Source organism: Mercenaria mercenaria, chromosome 7 (assembly GCF_021730395.1).
Source record: "Mercenaria mercenaria strain notata chromosome 7, MADL_Memer_1, whole genome shotgun sequence".
NCBI classification, from domain to species: domain Eukaryota; kingdom Metazoa; phylum Mollusca; class Bivalvia; order Venerida; family Veneridae; genus Mercenaria; species Mercenaria mercenaria.
In genome coordinates, this window is record NC_069367.1 from 11,226,558 (window position 1) to 11,254,096 (window position 27,539).

The 27,539-nt window shown below is 38.3% G+C and overlaps 1 protein-coding gene across 1 annotated transcript; it reads left to right on the forward strand.

Moving 5' to 3' along the window:
- Window positions 1–23: 23 nt before the first annotated feature.
- On the forward strand, window positions 24–26,999 carry LOC123554936 (cell division cycle-associated protein 7-like). The gene is made up of 10 exons (XM_045345384.2): window positions 24–140; window positions 10,419–10,478; window positions 11,157–11,219; window positions 11,741–11,899; window positions 12,530–12,601; window positions 13,806–13,940; window positions 14,572–14,658; window positions 18,701–18,763; window positions 20,364–20,500; window positions 21,078–26,999. The coding sequence occupies exons 1-10, from the start codon at window positions 129–131 to the stop codon at window positions 21,100–21,102; spliced, it is 813 nt and encodes a 270-aa protein (XP_045201319.2). The 5' UTR covers window positions 24–128; the 3' UTR covers window positions 21,103–26,999.
- The last annotated feature ends 540 nt before the right edge of the window (window positions 27,000–27,539 follow it).

Genomic DNA, 27,539 nt, shown 5'->3' on the forward strand with positions numbered 1-27,539 from the left:
GTATATTGTGATATTTACAGTTTACCATTCTTATGAATCACAGCCGGAAGCGCGGGAAATTTTGACAACAACGTGTGGCCTGAAAAGTAATTTGCAGTTTGCAACAAAACTATCTATACTGAGCAGATATGGCGTCAGAGGTATTAATTGTTTCCTCAGTCTGATTGAATTTATACTTTAACTCGGAACCGCAGATTTAAAATGAAATACCCCCTCCCCCTAACCCCTTCCACATCCCGGTTACATAAAAATGGGGCCCCACTCCCCTCCCTCAAATATACCCACTGCCTATCGGGTCACTAATAGTTCCCCTCTCCTGGCTTGAGAACTGCTTCCACACTACACAATCAAAATCCTCAACGAATCCCGTTTTGAAACCTAATATAGCGAAAATGGCCTTCGCTATACAGGAGTTGACACTCCTATTAGAGGCAGAAGAAGTTCCTAACCCTAACAGGCAGATATAACTACAATACAGGTCACTTACTACCCAGATGGCCCTTGATTTCGGTGGATCAACATATTATGCAACTTGATATAATGGAGTCTGGTCGTGAAGCGATGCTGCTCGTTGGTGATTGGTCCTCCTGGCCATGTGATAGGAATCCTCCTCTCTGATTGGCTGGTTCTCCTGTGACCTCTTACAGTGACCTAACTAACCCTAACTACGTTCCCACTACACTCCCCCCCATTCTATAAAGTTGGTCACCAGGGTCCGTGTGAGTCACACAGAAAAGAGATGGCCTGGGAGGCTATAGATGGGTTCGTCACAGAGACAGGCATAACAGGGATACCCTGCTTAATAATAATCATGGAGGTTTCCCCAATAACGATTTTACATCTCGTGCCAAACAGACCAGACAACAAGGACTTCTGAAATCATGGACGAGATTCCCCCATAGGAGATTGTCATTTAGAAGTGGTTGTTCCAAACATCTCTTTTAATAACTGGAATTAAGGTCATGGGATCCCCATACTGACCTAAGTTCATCATTTTCTGGGTAACCCAGATAAACATATTAAATTATTAAGGTCCTGGGATACCCAGGGGAAGAACTAATACCGATACTAATGCATACCAGGAACTACACATACTTACATCAGCTTATAACTTTAAGGTTACCCGGAAAGGCATAATAAATCATTAAGGTGCTGGGATACCCTGCGGAACAACTGTCTTATCAAAGTGTATCATGGGATACCCATACTGCAGTACACCAGGACACACCACAAAATTTACCTAGCAAAACATTCAGATCTGAGAACTCCCCAGTCATTGAAATACCTCATTTAAGATCATGGGACCCCCATATTGATCTTAAGAAGCAAAGCTGTCTAAAGTTTGGACCATTCTGCATTAAGGTTTAAAGAGACCCAATAGAATTTATAATCTATGGAAGTAGTTTAGCACTTGACAGTATCAGGACAAGTTATCCCAATGATATACCTGGGATGCCCACGAGGCTTGGGGTGCACTGAGCAGATGGACAATTTCTACATCTAGAACAAGGATAAACCCGGGATACCAGGAGGCTGGGGAGACCCCAAGAAGATGGACGCAGTTTCTGCGTCTATTGAAGGACGAGGCATTGCCTCTACTGATCCGTATAGGAAAAAGGATCTGAAGTAGGTGATCCGTGACCCGGAGTCCCTTTCCCCAGGCCCTTAGCCCAAGGATCTCTATTGCTAAGACCAGACCGGTCCTGTGACAGATCCCGGAATCCCCATCCCCATCTGGAAGAGGTTTTTGCTACAGCCCAAAGGATGCTGTGGTTAAATAAAGGCTGCACAGACTTTGGTCTCACACTAGGAATGTTAGCAGGTGATACCAAAATACAATCAGACCCACAAGTGAGACTCTGGCACACCATGCCCCTACTGTTCTGTCCATCTGAACAGGAGACCTGAACACATCCCAGAGACCCTACACCAACAACCTCTCTTTCAGTATTTCCACAATGATGTGAAACTGTTGCGGCAGAGGCAATGAGGCCCTGACTAAACCTGTCAGAATTCAACATTATTACCCTGGACTGTGAATGGAAAGTGTAGTACAAACTTTCTATCTCTGAACGAAGGGGCGAGTAAAACCCTGAGGGACGAAGTGGTACAGAGTACAATGACAAGGTTGCTGGTGGCGGCAACCCCCAAGCAAGTGAACCTTCATGGGCAAAGCCAGGTAGGAATAAACTAACTGTTGGTTCTCCAACGTGATAAGGTGGCAATTTCCCAGAATGATTGAAGGGCAATACCCTACCATGCTCTTGATATTGAACATAGCTGCTGGTATCAGGTCCGCAAACCTTTGGAATACAATGGCCTCTGAGCTTTCCACCGGTGCCTTGACCTTTAGTAACAAGATTCCCTACTATTTCCGATTCATCTATGACCTTACATTCCCCAGATGCCACTTGAGGTCCAGATGACTTTGTATTGAACTGGGCACAATCTGCAGGGCACTCGGACACTGGAGCTAATTGAGTACCCATAGTGTTTAAATTGCACAGGGTTGTTGCAACCAGGGTATTTGCAATGTTCATGCTTTGGTGCAAAGCTAACTGGACATTAGGATCAGGAGAGAATACGGTTTCCGTATTGTTTAAATTGAACAAGGCCCTTGGGGGATAAGAAGATACTGTATCAGTATTAATGTGTAAATCACATGGGGTGCTAGAGCTGGGGATGATTGTAGCATCCATGTTGTCTATAGCACACATGGAACTAAAAGAAGTGTTACATACATTATCTGCCTTATTGTACAGAGCACGTGGAGCGCTAGAGACAGGAGTGACTAGGGTAACCATACTTTCTGGGGCATCCAAAGATATGGTATGTACGGTATCTGCTTTATGGTTTAGGGCGCTAGCGTTTGTGGCTGATACGGTACCGGTGTTATTAATAGTGCACATGGCGTTGGAAGGAAAGGTAAGTACTGTATCCGTAACACCATCCAATTCATATGGGGTGCTAGACTGTTGGTCTACTACGGTATCCGCATTGTCTATATTGCATGTGGCATTGGACAGAATGGTAGTTACAGTATTTGTATTACTGTCCATATTGCATTGGGTGCTGGCATTAAGGGTTAATATGGTAGCCGTATTTTCTAAATTACTGGGGGCGCTCAGAGAAAGGTTAAGTACAGTATCTGAACCAACACACATAGTGCAAAGATCATGAGTGGGTACAGTCTCTGATTGTGAATGGTCTCCTTCACTAATTAACTTGTTGGGAATCAGTAATTTAGTGGTGTCAGCAAAATTACTCCCACCATTATCTGATGCAGAGTTATCAAACTGGCTACTGGTCAGTCTACTGCTCCTCTGCAGAGACTCATCACTGACTCCCTCAAGACTGGAATCTGGACTCAATAAAGAACTAACAACCCCAGAGCTATTTGCCTGCTCTCCCCAAGGTTTCAGACATGCTCCCCACATGAGAGCACTACTATCATTTTCCCCCACACTCTCCCCACTTCTAAGAGAGCTTGATGATTTGCATTCAGTAACTTGGGACAAATCCTGCTCTGCAAAGTCCAGAAAGTTAAAGAACTGTTCAAGGTCTTCATCTGATTTTATTGGAACCCGGGGGACACAAGGCACACTACCCTGATCCTTAACTAGAGTATCACAGAAAAAATCCCCAATTCCGTTGAGGTACTTACCTCACACATTTCCAGGGAAATCTCGGATTTGGAGAAGTGTGAGGAGGCTTCCTCCCTTAGCACACTCTCCCTTAGGAGATTAATTTCTGACTTGAGGACTCCTATGATTTGTTCAAGGTCATCATCTGATTTTAGTGGAACCCGGGGGACACATGACACACATACCCTGATCCTTAACTGGAGTATCACAGGACAAATCCCCCAATTCCGTTGAGGTACTTACCTCACACATTTCAGGGGAAATCTCGGATTTGGAGAAGTGTGAGGAGGCTTCCTCCCTTAGCACACTCTCATTCAGGAGTTTAATTTCTGACTTAAGGGCTCCTATGACTTCATCATCTTCCTTAAATTTCTTTAAACTAGACTCAACAATTTCGTCGGAGTAGTTCTTCCACCATGATGATTTGTCATTCAGGGACTTATTTTAATTTCTTAGAATTCGTGTACAAGTCATCAGATACTCCACACAAACACAATATATGTCGCATTTCTCTGTCAATGTATCTACTTTCTTTTGGAGGCGATCCCTCTGGTATTTTAGTTCTTGATTTTCACCCTCCAGAACTTGTATTCTCTGTGATAAACTTTCTTTACGTATTGGCGAATTGTAGGAACAGTTAGCCCCATGGGGAGTTACAGGAAAAGTCACGGGATACCCGACATGTGTTTCTGAGAGATACTGGAGGTTATTAGCATGACCTTGGCTCAAGACCTTTACCGGAGATGCAGCCCGCACTGGTGTCACAGGTGGCATATCATAGGTCGTCTTACATGGTGTGTGGGGGACTACTGTTTTTGGTGAAGACCACCCATGCCCATCTTCTGCCGTCACGCCTAGTGTGTGAGGGGATACCACCTCAGGGGGAAAATATTCTAATTGTCTATTGGCTGTAATGCCTGGTGTGAACTGGGATAACGCCCCTGGGGACCAATATCCAAACCCCCAATTTGCCCTCATGTCCGGTGTGTGAGGGGCTACCCCTCCCGGTGAAGGCCACCCATATCCCCACAAAGGCGGGTAACATCCCAAATGAGGCCCAGTCCCACCCGAGTTACCTGGGGATTTTGTATTGCTGCAAGGAGTACTTACTTTCTCAGCCATAACCTTAGATATAAAGTATAAAGCTGATATATCTGTTGTAAATTAAAATACTCTACGTTTTGCTATTTGTTTTCTTGAATTCTGAAAACCTCAATAACAGACAATATCCCTACACCCTCTCTAATTTTTATTCTTTTTGACCTTTGGTGCAACAGCAATAAGATATGTACAGGGAAGGATACCTTCCACAAATGAACCAAAAGAAACAATACACAGTAACACTTACTATCTTTCTATCCTTGAATTGAATAGAATGGAATGAAATAACTTTTTGAATAATTTTGAAAAATTCCAAGTCACCGGTTGTTGTTGTTACCGGAACTTCCGGCGTAAAATGAAAGTACTTTCGGTTTGGCACGTTTTCCGTGCGCGAGGCTTAAACTTCTGAAAAAAAAATGACAAAACAATTTCTTTTGTCGAAGAAAATTTAATCCACTAAAAGAATGTTCGAACTAAATCGATATAACCCCAAAAGAATAGTCGTTTGAGCCTTACGGCGATTTTCCCAGTTTTTTGACAGTCCGCAGGCTGTATAAACCGGGCTAGAAATTATAGAAATAACCCTTACTAATCTTACACAGGAATCCTGTTCAGAAAAAACCTGGCCGAAGGGACAGTTCAAAGACTTTCGCCTTCTACTACGTAACGGACAGGGACCTACTAGGGAATTTCCAGGCGAGATGTTCGCGATTACTTCTGACACCAATATAGCGAAAATGGCCTTCGCTATACAGGAGTTGACACTCCTATTAGAGGCAGAAGAAGTTCCTAACCCTAACAGGCAGATATAACTACAATACAGGTCACTTACTACCCAGATGGCCCTGGATTTCGGTGGATCAACATATTATGCAACTTGATATAATGGAGTCTGGTCGTGAAGCGATGCTGCTCGTTGGTGATTGGTCCTCCTGGCCATGTGATAGGAATCCTCCTCTCTGATTGGCTGGTTCTCCTGTGACCTCTTACAGTGACCTAACTAACCCTAACTACGTTCCCACTACACTAACAAAAAATCGTGCCAGAAGTCTGTCGCACTATAACAAAGAGCTATAAAAAATAAATAGATCAGCAACTTGAAAGGCGTATAGAGCAAATCTCGCCAAAAAAACCCGTGACAACTGAATGAGGTCTTGTTTACAGGAAGTGACGCGTTCTTGACGCGCCGACGCTTTCTCCACGCGACATTTTGTATGCGAAAGCAATTATTCATCGGAAAATTAATAATTATCACCGTATGACCACAGTTCCTTTGATGGTAAGAAACGTGTACTTTGTGTCTTAAGACTATTTCACATTAACTAATGTTGTTTTAGAAGCTAACATTCATGTATTTTAAATGTAGTGCCCCATGTGGTTCTAGGACGATCTGTGTATGAAAAGAATTGGAACCACTGCCTTACCCTTGCATGATCGTAAGAGGTGATTAATACGGTCTTAACACTGGGTTTTGCAGTAACTCTGATTCCACAGGGTTAGACACTAACTAATTTGAACAAGGTTCCCAAAGGAATCTCTACTTTTTAAATCTGGGGGTCCTCCTCGGGCTTTGGGATCCCTCGTAATATGATATATAAAAACAATCACAACAGGTGTCTTATGAGAAGTTACGGTCTTGACCCCAGTGGGATTCGAACCCGCAACCTCTGTATTCAGTGGCTGACACCTTAACTACTACAGAAGAATGTATCCAAACTGATATCAATTTACATGTTTGCCAATGTCAAGACAAGGTCTCGATTTTGGAGACACTTGTATCTTATAGATATAATCATTGTCAAGCCTATTGTGACAACCACTAAAATTTATAATATAAAAAAAAAAATTCTTGAAATTCTTGACTTCTCTTCATATATTTTAAAATATAAAATCTTAATATTACCTGGCATATATAATTCCGATGATACAAAATTTATTGTAGTTTCTCTTTGAGGTTTGAAGATATAAAGTGTTAAAGTAAGGGAATTATATTTTTAGGCATAAAATTCTGTTTTGGATAACTTTCACATTGAAATTCATATACAATTTCATTTTGATGTTTGAAAGTTTGATTTATAGTTAATAGACTTATCTTCCGAATCGGAATCGGTAAGTATTTATATAAAAAAAAAACAACCATCAAACTGAATAACACTACAAAAATAACGGATCGTAAAATTTCTGAAAGTGCAAAGATCGCTGAGATCGAGACTCGTAACCGACTACAGTATTCTTGTGCTAAAAATTAAAATATTTTTAGATAATATTACGTAATATTTTGATGATCAAACGTCGGTACATCAAGGGTGACTTCCGCTGCAATTAACTCTTGGGGTGTCATAAAATATTTGGAAGCCGCGGTCCTTCTGTTTTGATTAACACTTCCCGTTATGTAAGGCCATAAATTCCAAGCCTTGTTGTTCAGGGGAAATCTGCATGTATCACGCGTGACCTTCATGACCTAACACATTTAAAAATACTTAGATGTGAAATGGTTGTTATTTTTAGAACGAGGAAAGTCCCGCGAACCGGCCAGTTGCAAGCAGTTTTCTCAGTAATTTTCCATGACGTAGCGTCGTGCACATGTAGGAAAAAACCCCGTTGTTTTCTTTGCAAAGTACTCGATATATTTAAATAGTAACCACATGATCTTGCACGTAAATAATGATGACGAAATCCCATTATTTTGAGTTAGTAAACATCTGGAATTTGTTTCTTTAGGAAAAGAACGAAAATAAAGCGATTGATTATGAGACACGGGATAAAACGATTCTGTTCAAATGGCCGTTAATCGGTATTATACGTTTCTATCGGGTAACCGACAGACACGGGTCAATACGTTTCTGTTTAGTAATCGATAGATACGGAGATAAACGTATCGATGTAGGAAAGGGTTAAAATATTTTTCAAACAGGTATTTATCTTTTACTTTTTGGATATCATTGACAAAAAAAAATAGGTATCCAGCCGGAATCCCAGCTTTTAGAAGTTGGTGTTCCTCCTCAAAATTTAGGATCCTCGGGCCCCCGGGACACCGTTAGTGTCGAACCCTGTTCCAGCAGGTGTGCAAATTTTGATTCCATACCTCATGTTTTTATTTCAATGTAAATGAGATGTGGAACCAAAATTTGTAGTCCTGTTTGGCGCCATATAACCTATACTGTGTTGGTGTGCGGTAAAACCCAAATAAATAAATAAATTAAATGTAGTTTTTAAGGTACTATTTGTAACTCCATGCTCGCCGATGTTTGTTTTTACTAAGATAATGCCGATTCATGCTCTGAAAAGAGATCACGCGAGATTACAGCCAGTTGCCATTCTGTGTATTTTATACTTCTTTGACTACAACTGATAATTTTCTCAAATGAAATGCCATGGACTTGCCTTTTACTTAGAAATATTTCATATCCATTTTTCTATTGAGCTGACACAACAATAGTCAAAATAATTCGACGTTCAGATTATTTTATATTTGTGACTGGCAATCTAAACGTCAAACTTTGAAGGACCAAAATAATGGAGGATGAATCACAGTACACAGTCATGTAAAGTTCTTGGTTTTATCGCTTGCACATATTGCATGTATACACGGTAAACGTTTATCGTGTACAGTACATACATAGGTTTAAATCACCAGAAAATTTGTAATTTTGGATATTATTTGATAATTTTTACATAAATCAATGAGGAATTGAATTCCCTTTTGATATGTGTAAGTTTTATTTGAATTTATGGCCAATTTATGAAATAATCAGCATTTAAACCTATAGTATGTAAAGTGTCAGGAGCGATGAAAATTTCATCTGAAATTCGTTGCTTCAACTGTTTTGGTCTTTCGAGTGTTTGACGCGAGTGGGAATATTGCCCATATGAAAAAAATATCTCAATATTTCCTAGGATCGCGTCAAATTAGTTGGACTAACGCAACAAATTCTGAACACAAATTATACACACATCGACATGTTTCAAATGAGTTCTGCTGTCTGAAATATTTTGTGCGCCGTAATTTGCAGTCGTGACCTGGCCTAGTCCAAATAATAGAATGTTTCGGGACAGCGTGATAACTTTTGACTGTCGCTATCGCCGTCATGTACAAACTTAATCTACATATCTACATATTTCTGTTAGGAAATCTCCAATGGAATCCGTTGGGAACGTTTTTTGGTACAAGTACAAAGTATTTGTAATGATTACATCTCCAAAAATTAATGTATGTTGACATTAAAGCATAAACTTGCCTTGCTGACTTTTTATGAATGTATATTATTGTGTTTTGTTTCTGCCATTAAGTGTCATCGGCAGTCTGCTGTTATTGAAACCGGTGTCAGGGTAGAATCGTAGATATCTCCTCGCACCTGTCACATGATCATATTTTCGAAGATTTAAGTCTTATTTAAATTTATGAATTAAATTCAACCCATTTGAAGTTTCCACAAGAATATTAATGTTTAATTCATTAAAGCAAGTAAGTCTGAACAGTATATTATGACTTTTTTGGATTTTGTAATGTCTTCATTTTCCTAACAGCAAAATGCAGATAAGGGTAAGGCTTAGAAGGATGACAACTATAAAATATCAGATCATAAAATAAGTCATCCCAATAAGCCAAATGAGTAGGCTACTGGCAAGGGTACTCTTCATTTATATAGAAAAATCCTAGTTTGTCTTAATTTATTTTAGCTCATCTGATTTTTTTGGAAAAAAATGAGTTATTGTCATCAGAATTGGTTACCTGGTTAAGTTCTATGTTTAGGTCAGCGTTTCTCCTAAACTGTCAAAGCTATTGCTTTAAAACTTGCAGCACTTGTTCACCATCAAAAGCTGACTCAGTACAGCAAGAAACTTAACTCCATCCTGCTTTTTGCAAGAATTATGGCCCCTTTTGGACTTAGAAAATATCAGATTTCTTGGTTCAGTTTTGTGTTTAGGTCAACTTTTCTCCTTAACGATCAAAGCTATTGCTTTAAAACTTGGAGCAGTTATTTGCCATTTGCCATTAAAAGCTGACTCTGCACAGCAAGTACCATAACTCTACATTGCTTTGAATTATGGCCCCTTTCGGACTTAGAAAATCATGGGTAGGACAATAATGAATATTTCTATTATACAGAGACAAAAAAATCAGATGAGGGTCTGCACCCGCAAGGCGGTGCTCTTGTTAAATTCGTGTTTGGTAGGTATGAAAAAATTCGAAAAATACCACGTAAAATGAGTACAATAATGCTGCAATCAGATACCTTCGGTATTCGCCATTCGTTGTATATATCCAGGTCATCAAGTTGATTTCTTTTCACATGCGTCTCTTTTATACAGATCTACTTGCCGGTAATGTCACATAATTCAAACTGAGGAAGCCATCCAGCTGGCTTACAGAAGGTCGGTGGTTCTACCCAGGTTCCTGCCATTATTGGAATAATGGAGGGGCACCTGGGGTCTTCCTCCACCGTCAAAGCTAGACAGTCACCATATAATTTATAATTGTGTCAGTGCAATGTTAACCCCGCAAAAAACAAATACTACCTTGATACTCAAAAAATGATTTCCGACCTCTGTTGTTTTGGAGGTCATTAGGTCACAGATCAAGGTCATAATGATCTCAGCACTGAAAATGGGCTAGCCATCATGGTAACAAATAGCTGTTGTGAAAAATGGTGTGTTTTCTTACTGTTTCAGTTATTGGACCAAGATTTTGCTGAACTGCGAAGACAGAACTTGGCAGATAATGAGCTAATAGTAAGTAAAGAACAGTATTTAATTTTAGATATGGTTTTAAACTTGTAGCAACGGATATGATACTGTACCTGAAGTTGAAAAGGCCTGAACATAAGACAGCTGTGAAGTTCTGCATCAGACTGTACATCCTGGCATTTCATCTGTACTGATGTGTAATTTGTGCATTTGTCAAGAATTTTATAGTTGCTGCCATAGAGGTCACAGGTTCTGTAGAGGTCGCAGTTTCGGCCAAGCCTTAGCAAAACCTGCAGAATGTATACCTGCAATGTAATTGTGAAAAAATTCAAAACTATGTCAAAATCTGTGTCACAAGGCCAGAGAACAGAAAACCATGTTGACTTTGTAGATGCTAAAATATCTTTTACAGGTTTTCAACCTGATGTACAATTGTGAAACTTAGTCAAAATGTTTGTCTTAACGAGAAGTATATTGGGTCGTTTTGGAGTAAAAAATTAGTCTTAAGTTCAAATCTTAGAAAATTCTTGTTGAAACAACATTCTTAAGGCTTCTGGAGACCACAGTTTTTACCTGTGTACCTGCAACTCCGTGAGATGTCTCGCTGATGTCTATGAAACTTGGTAATCTGGTTTATCCAGGTGTGTGCTACAGGGCCTCCATGGCTGCCTTGGTTGTTTGTAGAGAATTTTAAAGCTAAACTTTATTTACAATATATTGCAGCTTCAGCAGATCAAGGCTGACTTGAAGAAACTGATGCCAGTGAAACCAAAACTGGCAATACCGGTATGTATGCAAATTGCTTGTCCTATTTAGGTGACATGGCATGCCGACTTCTCAAAAAAATATTTTAAATTACATTCTGAAGAGTGAACAACACTGTAAATTTATGTAGAGAGGTTTTAGTTTAAGAGTGGTTAGTTTATTTTTATATTTTGTCTAAATGTGGAAAATGTGTCTGCTGATGTAGAGAATTTTTGCTGTTTTAAGGTGACATAAATGTAAGTTGTACAGTATTAGGTTTTAGTAGTTACCTCTTCAAGCAGATGTTCTTAGTAGAACCAGGTCTTATTGAAATAAAGTAAGAAGGTAAGCCATTACTCATGAATTCAGAAGTTCCAAGCAATTGCTGCAAATAAATTTTGCACAGATAATGAGCAAATGAATCTTGGGACTGTCGGCTTTTGGCTGTCGTCTTTAGGTCATTTTTAAACGTAGTACCACTTTTTTCCAATATAATGCACCAGACACCAGTAACAGCTGCTGCCAAATCTTTATAGATTATAAGTTTGGTATTTTTATTCTAGAAGTCAGCCAAACCAAAGGAAAAGCGGATGGCTGTTCCCGTTGAAGTTCGGAGAAATCCATCCCGTGTTGCGCGTTTTTCACCTCCGCGCACGAGGTCTAGAAGAGGATCTGTGTCTTCAGAAGCTTCCAGTTCTTCATCAACAGTTAGCTCCCCTGATGTTAGTAATTGATATTTTCTAGTAAATTTATGTTCAGACGTGAATTTGAAAAATCAGCAGAGCCAGGCGAAGCACTGTGCAACTTCAGATATCAGATTTATGTTAGTTTTTGAAAACATTAAATCTTACACTATTAAAAATGCTTTTTTGAATGGACACCTCTGTGGTTTTTGATGCCAAATAAAGGATATATCAAATGTTGTAGCCAAATCAACTCTAATCAGTTTGTATAATACTTCAACCAGACAAGTTAAAGTTAGTGTAGGCAAGTTAATAGTAAGTATGACATTGACATGCAATGCGGGCAACTTGGTGAAATAGAATTAGAATTATAAAAACTGCTAAAGACAGGTCATGTAGTGTAAGAATTATTTCATCACAAGTGTTAGTGTTGGTCATTTAACCTTGACACTGCTAAATTTCTAAAATGGACTGGTCCATTATTCATTTTGGGCAGTACCACATACTATTCAGAGGGATGTTCACTGAAAATTTACTGACTGAATAGCGAACAGTGCAGACAGCTTGCTTGGGCATGCAGGCTGTTTTTGGTCAGCACTGATCGCAAAGGCAAAATTATTTGCCACCAGCAGGCTAAAAGTTAACATAGTACATGAAATTCTCTTACAGAGGATGATTGTGAAGTTTGGATTTTTTGGACGGCAAACAGATGGTTCAGATACAGCATCCATGGACGATCTGGTAAAGTTCTTGTAATACAATAAAATTGATCGCTTCTAGTCACAAGGGGTTAGATACATGTAAATGTTTGAGTTATTCAGGAGTTAGTTTAAACACTGCTTAAATGAGTCATTGTCAGTCACTGTGCAAAATACATTTATGAAATGTTGGATCAGAAAACAAGCAAGTAAAAGCTTATATTAACTCCTTTCCTTTCCTATTCAGGAGATCATGTGATATAGTAGGCTAGCAGATATGAGAAAATAATGGGTCTAGGACTATGTAAATTAAACATTTTCTGTAGAATCTCGAGCAACATCACATGCTTGGTAAGAAACTCTCTACTGAAATTAGCTTGAAAAATAGAAGCACAATTGGATTATTGGGTTTTATCCCTAATACTGTAACAGGGCTTTTCATCCTTACATAACAGAGGCCTATAAAAGGCCTCTTCCCAATCCAAAAAATTACTATTTTTTTCCAACTGTGGCAGAGATATTTCCCAAAATGCAAGGTAAGATTTCCCAAAATCATGCAACGGATGGTTAAGATTTTGTTTAAATTTTATTATTTCCAGAGGGTGTTCTGGTATCAACTTTTTGTCGCACTATAGCCTTACAGTGCACAGAACCACATGTGAGGCATTACCATTCTAATCTGTTATGTTCCATGGCCTGGATTTTATTCAGTGTTTCAGGGGAGATAAATTTTATTCGTCTTTCGGTGTTTACTTCCGGTTGATTATTTTTCCCAAAATGGACAATTATCTCGCATAAATTTCCCAAGTTGAAAGGCCAAGGCCTCTTCCCAATTCCCTGATGAAAAGCCCTGACTGTAAAATCATTTAATTTCATGGGTATGAAATTTCGTGGTTTTGGTCAAAACGATATTTTCATGGGGATATGAATTCGTGGATTTCAATTTTTGAATTTAAAATGAATGGGAATTGTACTTGTTCGTTGGGATTAAATTTTGTGGATTGACTCAACCACGAAATCCACGAAAATTAGTCCCCCACGAATATTAATGATTTCACAGTATATGTGTTACATATCCTAAAACAAGTGGTTTTATTAGGTGTGGAAAATATTGTATACAATACAAAAGGAAGTGGTGCAGTCTTGATTTGCTGATTGGAGGAGAAAAAGAACGTGTATAATAAAAGAATAATCATATTGAAATGTTATATATGCAACGAAAGTTAAAATTTAGGCTTTTGCTACAGGATGACGATGATATGCCACCAGCGAAGAAGCGTATTATTACTATCAGGGATACAAGATCTGCTGATGATATTACTGAAGAGGATCTAGAAATGGTCGCTGTTCATGTCAGGGAAAAAAGATACGACAGCCTTTATGTAAGTAATAAAAATTTTGAATCGAGAATTTTAAACAAAGCTGTGATTATAGACTTCTGTTGTGACAGGTATGTTCATTAGGAAAATGTATATGATTGCATACCATAAGGTTGTTATTTTCATGTTACAAAACAGATTAGGCAGCTGTCCAAATAGATGATATACATAAATACATGGTTAGGAAAGCAGAGCTTTCAATATTGAGTGAAGATACAAGGAAAAAGCCATAAGGGGAGGTAATACGATAATTGATACAATAATATTTTCCACTAGGTGAATCAAATATGCAAAACATTGCAAAATATTTGGAAAGTAAATCAGTATATTAATGTTCATATAAAAATGAGACGGCCACATTTTAATAACAAAGACCTATTCATGACTCTTCATGGAGAAAAATTTTGAGATTCTGGTACTTGTACTCTCCATTTTTCAAATTTTCAGTCGGCTGTATTGTTTTTAATCACAAGCTATTGTGAAGTTGTTTTTTATCAAGTGAATGCTGTCTAGAACCAGAATCTTCACTTTAGCTTTCTTGAATAGATGAATAAGATCTGTTGTTGCAGACAGCATAATATTTGAATAGCCATAGAAAGTCAGGTTTCTCTTACAGTTGTATGATGTATTTCAGGGCTCCACATGCCATCAGTGTCGCCAGAAGACTGACGATTTGAAAACTATATGCAGATCAGAGGAATGTTACGGTGTAAGGGGACAGGTAAGTCACAGTTCACAACTTCAAGGAATGTTAGGGGGACATTAAGCTGCAGTTTAGGTCAATAGAACGTTGAGTCGGGTAAGGACAGGCAATTCACAGATAAAGTGAAAGTCAGAAGGATACTAGGGGCCTCCGTGACTGAGTGGTTAAGGTCGCTGACTTCAAATCACTTGCCTCTCATCGATGTGGGTTAAAGCCTCACTCGGGGTGTTGAACTCTTCATGTGAGGAAGCCATCCAGCTGGCTTAATGAAGGTCGGTGGTTTTACCCAGGTGCCCGCTGGTGATGAAATACTGCACGGAGGGGCACCTGGGTTCTTCCTCCACCATTAAAGCTTCGCCATATGACCTATAATTGTGTCGGTGCGACGTTAAACCCAACAAAATAAACAATTGGAAGGATGTTGCAGTGTTAGGGGATAGTTAATGCGCACTTTAGCAGGTCACATGAATGTCACAATGTTAGGGACAGCTATTTCACAGTTAACGAGGTCAGAGGTATGTTTGGTGTTAAGGGACAGGTAAAGCATAGTTTACGAGGTCAGAGAGAGGTTATTTTGTAAGGGGAAAGATAATTCACAGTCAGTGGAATGTAACAGTGTTTGGGTACAGGAAAAACACTTAGTCAGCAGCTTACAAAGACTGCTTGTGATTTTTCTTCTTCGCCATCAGACAATTCATAGTTTGACACTATTTTGATATTCATTAAAAAAAAAATCAACAGTTCATTTACATTACAATAGAACCCTTTTGCAAGCATAAATAAACCTTAAAAGACCATGAATATGTAGATTAAGTAGTAACAACTCTTCTAAGGAAAGATAATTGAGCCATGCCAGTGTTCATTCCAGAATTTTTGTATGTGGGGCCATATGGCCCAACTAAGGCAAAAACTTGGGGACATTTGAAAAAAACTGGGGTCATGAGAAAAAATCAAACTGCTTACCTTTACCAAACATCTGTATTTTCAACAGTTTCTTGCATTTAGCTTGAAAAACATCAAAGTTATTCAAAATTACACCAAGATCATCTATTTTAGAATTTAAACTTTAAATTCCTCTCCAATGACTTACTACACATCTGTATTTTCAACCATTTCTTGCATTTAGCTTAAAAACTTAAAAGTTATTCAAAATAACTCTAAGACTAGATCATCTGTTTTAAAATCTAAGCTTTAAATTCTTCTCCAGTGACTAACTATACATCTGTATTGATAATTTTCAACATTTCTTGCATTCAGCTTAAAAACTTAAAAGTTATTCAAAATAACACTACAATCTGATGTACACAGTCATTTCCTGTTACCAAAATCTCAGAACACAAGTCAAGATCATCTATTTGAAATTCAAGCTTTAAATTTTTCTCAGTGACTAAGTAACTAATTTCTATGTACAGTTCTTATGCAGAAAATATTCGTCTTTGTTTTTTTCCTCTCCAGTGTGCTAGAGCACCTCTAAAGTCAAATGTTTTCAATGATACACCCTCCTTGCATACTAATATCAGGTCATCTACTCTCTCTGGACTAAGTCTGTTTCTCTGACTGGATTTGATTATGTTTTGAGTACTGAATCCCCGCTCACAGTCAGAGGTATGGATAGGAGCTGTCAGAGCTAAAGCTGCTAATTTCAACAAATTTGTAAAGTCTTCCATGTGGTGTTTGTATATTAACTGCCAAAGTTCTGGCATTTTGTCACGAGGGTATCCAGCATTCACAACCAAAGGTTTTACCTTACCCCACTCCTTTCTGGTAGCTTCTGCATCAATAATGGGGTCAGCACTGCTGCTACTTTGCTCTCCATGCTTATGGATCTGTTTCTTTCCATAGTGGTTAATAAGCACATCCAGTTTTTCATTTCCCCATTCACCAAGGTCCTCTTTAGATAAACATGACAAAGGTCTCATACCTAAGCATCCAAATGCATAGATGACATTGCTATCTTTGGCAGGAAATCTGTCATTCAGTTTCTCCACCAAACTGTCAACAAAATTGTCCCTCAGAGTATTGACATTTCTATGTCCCTTTGATACAATGTGATTCCCTTTAAACATCAATTTACCACTGACTGTTTTTAGGTCTTCCTTTAGCTTATCAAGGTAAATCTGGTGTGCTAGAGTTCCTCCAGTCTTGTGTTTTTTTAAGTCTCTTAAACACTGCTCAACAGAAACTTCAACCATAGACACATCCAAATTGGATTTCTGGAAAACTAAACAAAGTTCTGTGACAATTGGCAGAATGTCCATCAACATATATGTAGTGGAGATAAAGTCACTGTTTGCCAACTTTTTAGAATAACCTTTTGCCTTTGAATCAGTGTCTGTACTAAAAAGTGTAATCAATGAGTCAAGACACCTGTACACTGCCTCTACAGCCTTGTAGATAGACATCCATCTCACCTCATGAACTTCCCTTATTTTTAACTGTGGTTCATTTAACAAATTTTGAATATCTGATAATTTCTCAGCCCTGTTGCTTGATGCTTTAAAGAAATAGAATAATCCAGTAAGTGTTTCTTGGTATTCTTTCATGTAAGGAATAGTATTTGCTGCTTGAGAGCTAACAAGAGCAAGTCTATGGGCAATACAATGGTAATTGATGAGCATAGGATTTACTCTCAATAGATGGCCTGTAACACCTTCTTTAGTGCCAGTCATAGCCTTGGCTCCGTCACTGCCAAACCCCATAACTTTTGACATTGGTACACCCCGGCTTTCCAAACAATCAAATATAGCTTGTGACACAACTTGACCGGTTCCATTTGGTACCTTCACATTTTCCAGGTAATGTGTTGTACTTCTACATGTTTCAAAATCAGAAACTCTTGCAAAAATAACAAGTTTCTTTTGGACACATATATCTGTGCTCTCGTCAGCAAAAATACTGATAAAAGGTGATCTTAGCAAAGCATTATCAATGTCTCTTCGAACAATATGGGCTAGGGACTGTAACATGTCATTGGCTGTGTTCTCAGAATTATAGGTAACATTTTCTGCCTGGGGAAGTTTATCAATGTTTGGACAATTTAGCTCTTTCAGTAACTGCATTAAACTTTCATATTTATGCATTGGTAAATTCTCTTTTGCTAACCAGTAAACCACTTTCAAACAAATGATAATCGCCTCCTCTTTGTGGGACATTATTTTGTTAACCACTTTTGCAAAGTCTGGCTGCATGTTTTCACCTAAAACCGCATTCCTATGATCTTTACTATCAGCATGCCTCGTCAAAGTACTTGTTCTAAAATTGGACGTTCCGTCTGTCAACGAGTTATTTTTTTTATGCTTTAAACATAAATCACAAGTCATGATATTTTTGTCGTAATTAAAACGCAACCAAGGGAAGTCGGACTGCCATTTGCTCTGAAATGTCCTTTTTTCGTCGGATGCTGACGATGTCGCTTCGCTATCGGATGTTTTATCGGTCTCAGATAAGTTCTCAACACTTTGACTTTCTTCCCCATCGTTAGCCGATTTCTGTCGTTTGGGGAAAAAGCTTAAAATTGTTTTTTCTTTTTTGTCTGATTCGCGACTACGCTTTTTCTCAGCCATTGCATAGCAACATTGAAAGATGTATGTTGTTATGCAACTGGAGACTGGCTACTATTTTTACATCGACCAATGAAATTGCGCGTTACGTCACCGAAAGAGTCGCGTTCGATTCACAACAGCTGGAAGTCAGCGCTTACGGCTAGTGTTCTAAACGGGTTGAATATTTCTAAAAATTTGCGCGCCCGATCGGCGCTAAAGGGTGATCATTTATGCGCCCTAGCGGTAAAATACGCGCATATGGCCCCATGGCGCGGCCTGGAATGAACACTGCATGCCATGAGAAAACCAACATAGTGGCTTTGCGACCAGCATGGATCCAGACCAGACTGCGCGGATGCGCAGGCTGGTCTGGATCCATCCTGGTCACAAAGCCACTATGTTGGTTTTCTCATGGTAGGGCTCATATAGTTGTGGAATTAAGAAGCTTTGTGTCCATTGAGTAGTATCTATGGGCTTGTTAAATAACGAACAAGTCAAAATCTGTATTTTATTTGCAGTTCTGTGGACCATGTCTGAGGAACCGCTATGGAGAGGATGCCAAGGAAGCTCTAAAAGACCCTGTATGTACAACTTGTTTATATTGTATAGCAGTAATAAATTATAAAAAGGCCAAGGCGGCATATATTGTTTGAACTATCTGTCTGTACATACCTCAGGTTTTATGTACACTACTCCTACAGATCCCATCAACTGCCTCGGTAGCCTAGTGTTAGAGTGCCCTCTTCAAGTGTAGGAGGTCTTGGGTTCAATTCCTGGCTGTGTCATACCAAAGACATAAAAAACAGTACTGGTAGCTTCCTTGCTGGCGCTCCGCATAAAGAAGATAGAGCTAGGACTGGTCAGCCCGGTGTCTGTATAATGTGATTGGATGGGCTATTATGTCAATACGGCATGATACTCCAGTGGGTAGCACTATAAAGTTGGCCATTGTGTCTTTGATACAAGTAGACATCGTCGTTTATAGGATTGAAAAATTGTTGAAAATGAAGTTAAACCAGAACACACACACACAGATCCCATCAAATTCAATAGACTTGGTATAGATCATCAGCATGAAGTGGACATGCACTCTTACGTGCAGGACTTCAGCATCCCATTACCACCTTGGTAGCCTATTGGTAGAATGCCTGCTTTGAGTGCAGGAGGTTATGGGTTCGACCCCTGGCCACGTCATACCATAGACGTAAGAAATGATACTAGTAGCTTTACTTATTCCTTCCCAGTCATCATACCTACTGAAATAATCAAGGTTAATAACTTCTGGTGGGGTTGTTGTATATCATGGCCCTTTTGACTTGGAAACTTTGGTTAAATTTCTGTATGCAGCTAAAAATTAAGCTGCATGTCAATAACATATTCAGAATGTTATATTGGATTGAGACTTCACTCAAGACATCCTTCTCAAACATACATTACTGGGTTAGAGATTCCTTTATTGAAATTCATTCAAGTTATAGGCCTCAAATGATGTAGAAAATCAGTCTTTGCATGCAAGTTATCATCATTGCCCTGATAAAACTTTAATTTGTAAAAAATTATAATCGTATAATTCATTTATGTTTGTCTTGCTAAGTTATGGTCCCTTTTCCAAGAGTCAAGGAAACAAAACAGACACATAACTCCACTTCAGATTATTTAAAGGAAATACACATGACTGTAAAGTTTGGGGATGAAATATTATAATCCTTTAAATCATCATAGAAATGACATTTCTGACATTATACTGACCTGCTTAGTTGAAATAGATATCTGGTTTCTTTGACAACTTGAGTGCGCAATTTTCGTGCTTTTGCTAACCTGATGTGTACACCAGGTTAGGATAAAACTTAAAAATTGCTCTTAAATGTCACCCTAACAATTTTTAATATGGATAAGGTAAGTTTATGGTGGTCAGATTCTTGAGCTTTGTCATACGTTTTTGCAACTTCAAGTATAGTCATAACAGAACTACCCCAATAAGATTTACGTCGAAGAAGCTTCCTCCTGTTTCATTTAATTGATTTGGTAAAATAGAATAAATGTCATATGAATCTATTTCTTGAGAAAAAAAAAACTCTAGTATGGCTTTAAATGTAAGGATGTTACTTTTTTTTAAATGGTGAATATGAATAAAAAAAGTCTGCTGAATTTGTTGAATATACAGATCTTTTTGATTTTCAGAACTGGATTTGTCCACCCTGCCGACGCATATGTAACTGCAGTTTTTGCCGTAAACGTCAGGGGAAGTCGTGCACCGGTATACTGATCCATCTAGCAAAGGAGCATGGATATTCAAATGTTAATGATTATCTTCAAAGGTGAAAGCTTTGTTTTCTCCTTCATTCTAAAAAAAATGAATTTAGAAGTGATATGATGTACAGTTGCTTGGATTAACCATTTGGCATGTCAAGCAGTAAGAGGAGAAAAAAAGATCAAGTTTTCTGTAGTTTGTTAGAAATTGTATCCTTGTTAGTTCTTTTCTCATTTATAGCCTCAGACACATTATTTCTTAGAAAGTTTTAAATAGGAAAAATAGAGAAAAAAAATTCAGATTTTTCAACAAGCTGTATTACCACAAAATGGTGTGCTAGCAACCATTTCTTTCAACAGGTAAGGACTGAGTAAGTAAAAAAAAATGAAATAAGACTTAAGTTTATACTAATTTAAGTTTAATTTGGTTTGATTGTGATGAAAGTGTCAAGTTTAAATTTGAACCACTCTTGAATCCACTTCCTGGAAAAACCAGTACTTGTGTCATATATGAGAAGGCGTGGTCATGACCCAATGAGACTGTGTTAAATTTAAGAAAAATGTTTTCCAGTCCAGTTCTTACATACCTTTTAGACGTATTACTTAATATCAGTATTATTTCATTGTGATTATAATATATTTCAGCTTGAGACAGAAGGTGGCATCTTAAAAACAGTTTGCTGACGTTGCTGAGGTTGGAAGTCCAGTACACAGTTTACCGCTATTGCTTATTGAGATACGGCTGATGTTTACTGTTGATATACAGTCCAGCACATGTATGTTAGGGTTTACACAGGCCTTGAATTTGGTGCTTTAAACAGTCCTTGAAAAGTCCTTGAATATGATGCTAGTCCTTGAAAATACCTTAAGAATATGTAAAGCCTGAAAAAACTTAGAGAAGTGCTTGAATTTTGAAAACAACTTCTTGAATTTCTCCCAAAATCTTTGAAAAACGTTTGAAGTCAGCAATACGCATTTTGGAATGAACAGATTTAAAAAAGGAATGTAAAGGAAGAAGATAATATGAAAGAAAATACGGTATTTCCTTGTATGTAATTTGTGGTCTATGAAAATGTTTTATTGTAGTGCAGAGTGCAGTTTCTGATATATCACAATTGAATTGTTGGAAATAGTTGATAAAAGTGCAGACTGAGATTTCAGGAAATGGTTTGGAGAAAAATAGTCCTTGATACAGATTACAGTGAACAAGTACATGTTAAGTCCTTGAATTTTGACTCATTAAACATGTATGGGCTGTAGAATGATGAGACGTTCTAGAAAAAGACAAAACATTTAGCTGTCCTGTTCACATTTGTGGAAATTTTTGCACAGTCTGCAATTTGTCTATGAAAGATATTGAAGTTAAGTTTTTGTACCCCCCCGACAACAAAGTTGTAAGGGGGGGTATACTGGTTTCAGGTTGTCTGTCTGTCTGGCCGTCTGTCCGTAGACGCAATCTTGTGCGCACCATCTCTCCTTATCCCCTTGACAGAATTCAATAAAACTTCACACAAGTGATCAGTACCAACAGTAGTTGTGCATGGGGCATGTTAGGTTCTTTTAGGAAAAAAATTTGCAGAGTTATGGGACTTTGTTTTATGTTGCTATACTATATACATAGACACAATCTTGTGCGCACCATCTCTCCCCATCCCCCTTACACAATTTAATGAAACTTCACACAAGTGATCAGTACCAACAGTAGTTGTGCATGGGGCATGTTAGGTTCTTTTAGAAAAAAAATTTGCAGAGTTATGGGACTTTGTTTTTTTGTTACTATACTATATACATAGACACAATCTTGTGCGCACCATCTCTCCTCATCCCCTTGACACAATTTAATGAAACTTCACACAAGTGATCAGTACCAACAGTAGTTGTGCATGGGGCATGTTAGGTTCTTTCAGAAAAAAAATTTGCAGAGTTATGGGACTTTGTTTTTTTGTTACTATACTATATACATAGACACAATCTTGTGCGCACCATCTCTCCTCATCCCCTTGACACAATTTAATGAAACTTCACACAAGTGATCAGTACCAACAGTAGTTGTGCATGGGGCATGTTAGGTTCTTTCAGCGACAAAAATTGCAGAGTTATGGGACTTTGTTTCTTGTTAACATACTATGTACATACAGTCTGCATATGCAATCTTGTGCGTGCCTAATCTACCAAACCCTTACACACAATTTAATGAAACTTCACACAAGTGATCAGTACCAACCCTAGTTGTGCATGGTGCATGTTACATTCTTTTAGATAAATATTCTGCGTAGTTATGGGACTTTGTTTTTTGTTACTATACTGTATAATACATACAGTCTATATACATACAGTCCACATAATTATGCAATCTTGTGTGCGTCAAATTGCAATGTACTGTGTCAGTGCATGCGGGGGGTACATTCATCACCTTTAGTGATAGCTCTAGTTTGAAGTAGCACACATTTTTTGCTTGCCTACCTATTGAGGTAAGACATTGATATCCCGGAAATAGGTAAACTTCTGTGTCTGTACCTTTTTCGTATGGAAAAGACAAACTACATGCAAGCACTGTGACATCATGATTTTGATGTCATAAACTACATGTGTGATTTTATAATTTATGGTAACTTTAAAAATTGCTCGGTTGTAGGCAAGAAAACTTACCTTACATTTCTGCCTGTGTCAGACAGGTTTTTTTTTTACCATACGGACAGCATGGGTAAGAAAATCACATGTGCTGTGTTTCTCTTTCCCCGCTGTCCCTCGGGTTGGCAAACCTGTCCTACATAGGCTGACATGTAAGATCATGATAATTTTTACAAAGAATAGTACTAGCATTTTACATATTAATGTGCTTTATAAGACATTTTTACTTTAGTTAGTCTCTGTGTAATATAGAATGTATATTGAAAATAGTTCTATAATTATCTTGCTGTATGGATTATATACTTGTATGTACATTGAACATAGTTTTATATACTCTTGCAGAAAGCTCTGTGTGGTTGATTTATTTGTATGTTCATACTCTTGCTGTAAGCTCAAATGAAATTTTGTTTATAGTTATTTGTTAAATTTTGCTTTTAACAACAATGAAATTGTTTTTTATCTGTTCTTTGTTAAAATTTGATCAAAATGATGAAATATGGTCCTTGTTGGTCCAAGTATTTGCAATGTTTGTTTAAGCTGTGTAAATTACCAGTTACTTCATACACACACACACACATATATATATATATATATATAATATATTTTACATATGTTCTACATACTGTGAAATTGTTGATTTTAGCAAGGGATTGTCACGGTTCAGTCAAGCCATAAAATCAAATCCTATCGAACAAGTAAAATTTCCAATAGTCCAGTGCTCAAAAATTAAAAAATTTGAGCCACGCCATGAGAAAACCAAGATAGTGGGTTTGCGACCAGCATGAATCCAGACCAGCATGCGCATCCGCGCAGCCTGGTCAGGATTCTGTTCGCTGACAAAGCCTGTTGCAATTAGACAAACCGTTAGCGAATAGGATGGATCCTGACCAGACTTTTGTGGATGTGCAGGCTGGTCTAGATCCATGCTGGTGGCAAACCAACTATGTTGGTGGCATCTCGCTGATTTAGGGGTGAGCCTCACTCTTGACGTTGAACTCTTCATACTAGAAAGCCATCCAGCTGGCTTAAGGAATGTTGGCAGTTCTACAAAGCCGCCTGCCTGGGATGAAATAATGCACAGAGGAAGCTGGAAAATCACAATATGACTTCAAATTGTGTCAGAGTGATGTCAGACCTAACAAACAAAAAACAAATTCTTATCATCAGGAAAAAGTCATTTTTGCCATAATGAGAAATTTACTGCCCACGAAATTAGATGATTTCACAGTGTGTGGAATGATGCCCATTCTAAGACAGTTTATGCTTTTATGAATTCAATAAATCTTGAAAGAATGTAAGTAGGACTGCATGGAACCAATTTATGCATAACTCTGCATCATATATAATTGTTTTTGTTTACATGAAAAGGGAGACTGTTTACAAACTTTTGTGAACCTTGTATGTATTTACTGCTAAGAAAGGTATAGGTTATTATTATAATTTTTAGGGCTGTAATGAGTGTCAGAATACTCGAATATCCACAAATCTGACCAAATGTTCGAGTACAGATATTCGTCATTGTCGAGATGGTTGGATTGCGATCTTTTTCATTAATACATGCAATGTTAAAAATATAAGTTGTTCCTGGTGATCCGTGGTTCGATCTGTGAATCATCGGGCCCGACTCGCAGATTGGATCAGATCGCCACTTGTCCGACGATCAACAGCCCTAATAATTTGAGGAGTGAACTTTTACAACATCATCCCAATTGCAAAGCATTGAATCAGACTCTAAAATAAAGATATATTTTTGTACTTTTTAGCTCACCGGAGTTTTTCCTGGTAAGCTTTTATGATCATTGAATGCCTGTCCTTTTTCAAGGAATAGAGTGTCAGAGAAGGAGCACATAATGCCTTAACCTGCTCCAGGTTCTCTCCCCTTGACCAATCAGTCTGCTCCAGGTTCTCTCCCCTTGACCCATCAGTCTGCTCCAGGTTCTCTCCCCTTGACCCATCAGTCTGCTCCAGGTTTTCTCCCCTTGACCCATCAGTCTGCTCCAGGTTCTCTCCCCTTGACCCATCAGTCTGATCCAGGTTCTCTCCCCTTGACCAATCAGTCTGCTCCAGGTTCTCTCCCCTTGACCCATCAGTCTGATCCAGGTTCTCTCCCCTTGACCCATCAGTCTGCTCCAGGTTTTCTCCCCTGACCCATCAGTCTGCTCCAGGTTCTCTCTCCTTGACCCATCAGTCTGCTCCAGGTTCTCTCCCCTTGACCCATTTGTCTGCTCCAGGTTCTTTCCCCTTGACCCATCAGTCTGCTCCAGGTTCTCTCCCCTTGACCCATCAGTCTGCTCCAGGTTCTCTCCCCTTGACCCATCAGTCAGCAATGTGCAGATCTTGTAATGGATTCAAATAGGAGATTCATAGATTTTGGCCTCACCTTCTTGCAGAAGCACTAAAGTACTGGAACATAAAGTTGACGAGATCTTCACAACAATTATTAAATGCAAAATTCTTTTTAGTAACATTCTGTATCAAAATTCTAAAATGATGGTAATTTATACTGGTACTAAAATGTATGAATAAATGCACTGACATCATTGTCTTTCTACATCAACATATTCCCTATTAAAGCATTCAATCTGAAACCACCAGTTGGCACACCGAGGTTGATCTGTAGCATCTTGGCGTGAACTTTGCTGAAGTTTGTTCAAACGCAATCAGTTATTTTGAAGTTGCTGGAATGAACTATGCGCAATTTATCATGATCGGCTTAATAGACATTTTACCAAACATGGTATGTAGCATCCCTGTATGGCAAGGTCAAAAGGTGAAGGTATTCCTCAGGTGGGCCACTTGGGCCTCTTGTCGTTTTAAAGATCTTGTTTTAATACATGTGTACATCACCTTGTAAAATGATTTTCCATGTAATTATGTATCCCACACCACTCTGTGGTGGGAGACATTGATTTACTCCTGTCTGTGCGTGTGTTTATATCCGTCCGTCTGTCACAAATCTTGTCTGTACTCTTTAAGTCAAATCTTATCCAGTCTTCACCAAACTCGAACAAAATGTGTTTGCCAGTAAGTCCTCAGCCAAGTTTGATAACTAGCCAAATCGGCTCAGGCACTTCGGAATTATGGCCCCTGAAACATTGCTTTTGATAATCAAAGCACTGAAAGTGTGATTGTGCTGTATCGAAGCACTGAAAGTGTGATTTGGTTGTATCAAAGTACTGAAAGTCTGATAGGGTTGTTTTTGATAAAGCACTGAAAGTCTGATTGGGAATTCAGAATATATAGGAAGTAGGGTTTACTCTCCAACATTTCTCATCCGATCTTGTACTACTATTCAGATGATATGGCAGGTGTGGGAGACATGCACTTTTCTCACAAGCAGCTCTAGTTTAATATATGATTTTACAAATTTTTACTTGATGAAGATATTTTGTATATATTGATACATGTAATGTATGATTTACATTAGGATTAAATTTACTTTCAAGTGTGTATTGCAATACACAGGTAATTCTGTAATATGACCTGTAGTTGTGAACGTTTTTGGTGTTATATATAGCAGCTGAGAAGTACTAAGTACTTTTTATCACAAGGAACAGCAAATATTTGTTGCTGTGAAAGGTTGAAATTTATTCTTTTGGCAGAGTGAAGTAAAGTACGGTTAAGAAGAAGTGTTTTGGTCATTTGTGACTCAAGTTGACGCGTGTTGTTCCCAGGTAAAATGAAATAAATTTGTATCATTCATCATTTTGAAGGTTGTATAGTTTAAAAAGGATTCTTGAATAATTTTGAACAGCGACCTCAAACGTTGGATGTAAATTGGGACTTGTTGGAAAAAAAACTGATTTTATGGTTGATAAAGTATGCAAACTAGAATCAATGTTAATCTTTTATTGTTAAAACTTTTTATCATGAAAACTTTTTTTACCATTTTGTGTTCATTGTTCATTTACATTAACCATTAAAATATACTACTTATTTTCTTGTTAAATTTCTTTATTACTCATATGAAAAAATTGGGAGTTTTTAGCTTATCTGAGCCAAAGGCTCAGGGTGAACTATTGTGATCACTCACCGTTGGCATCCAGCCACACTTTCCTTTAAACAACATCTCCTCCTAAACCACCAGGCCAATTTTGATGAAACAAGGGATGTTCCTTGGATGGTCTTCTTTAAAAATTGTTCAAAGAATTCAATTCCATGCAGAACTCAGGTTGCCATGGCAACCGAAAGGAAAAACTTTAAGAATCTTCTTGTCCAAAACCACAGATCATAGGGCTTATTTGGCATGTAACATCAGCTAGAGGTCCTCTACTAAGATTGTTCAAATTATCACCCTAGGATCAAATATGGCCCCACCCTGGGGGTCACATGGTTTACATAGACTTGTGTAGGGAAACTTTGAAAATCTTCTTGACCAAAACCACAAGGCATAGAGCCTCAATATTTGGCATCTAATGGTCCTCTATTAAGATTGGTAAAATTATGCCCCTGGGGTGAAAAGAGGCCCCATCTGTG

Excerpts from the sequence above, each read along its gene's own strand:
- LOC123554936 (XM_045345384.2), top strand. Across the intron at positions 11,220-11,740 it reads AACCAAAACTGGCAATACCG|AAGTCAGCCAAACCAAAGGA; the intron begins GTATGTATGCAA and ends TTTTTATTCTAG. Across the intron at positions 13,941-14,571 it reads AAAGATACGACAGCCTTTAT|GGCTCCACATGCCATCAGTG; the intron begins GTAAGTAATAAA and ends GATGTATTTCAG.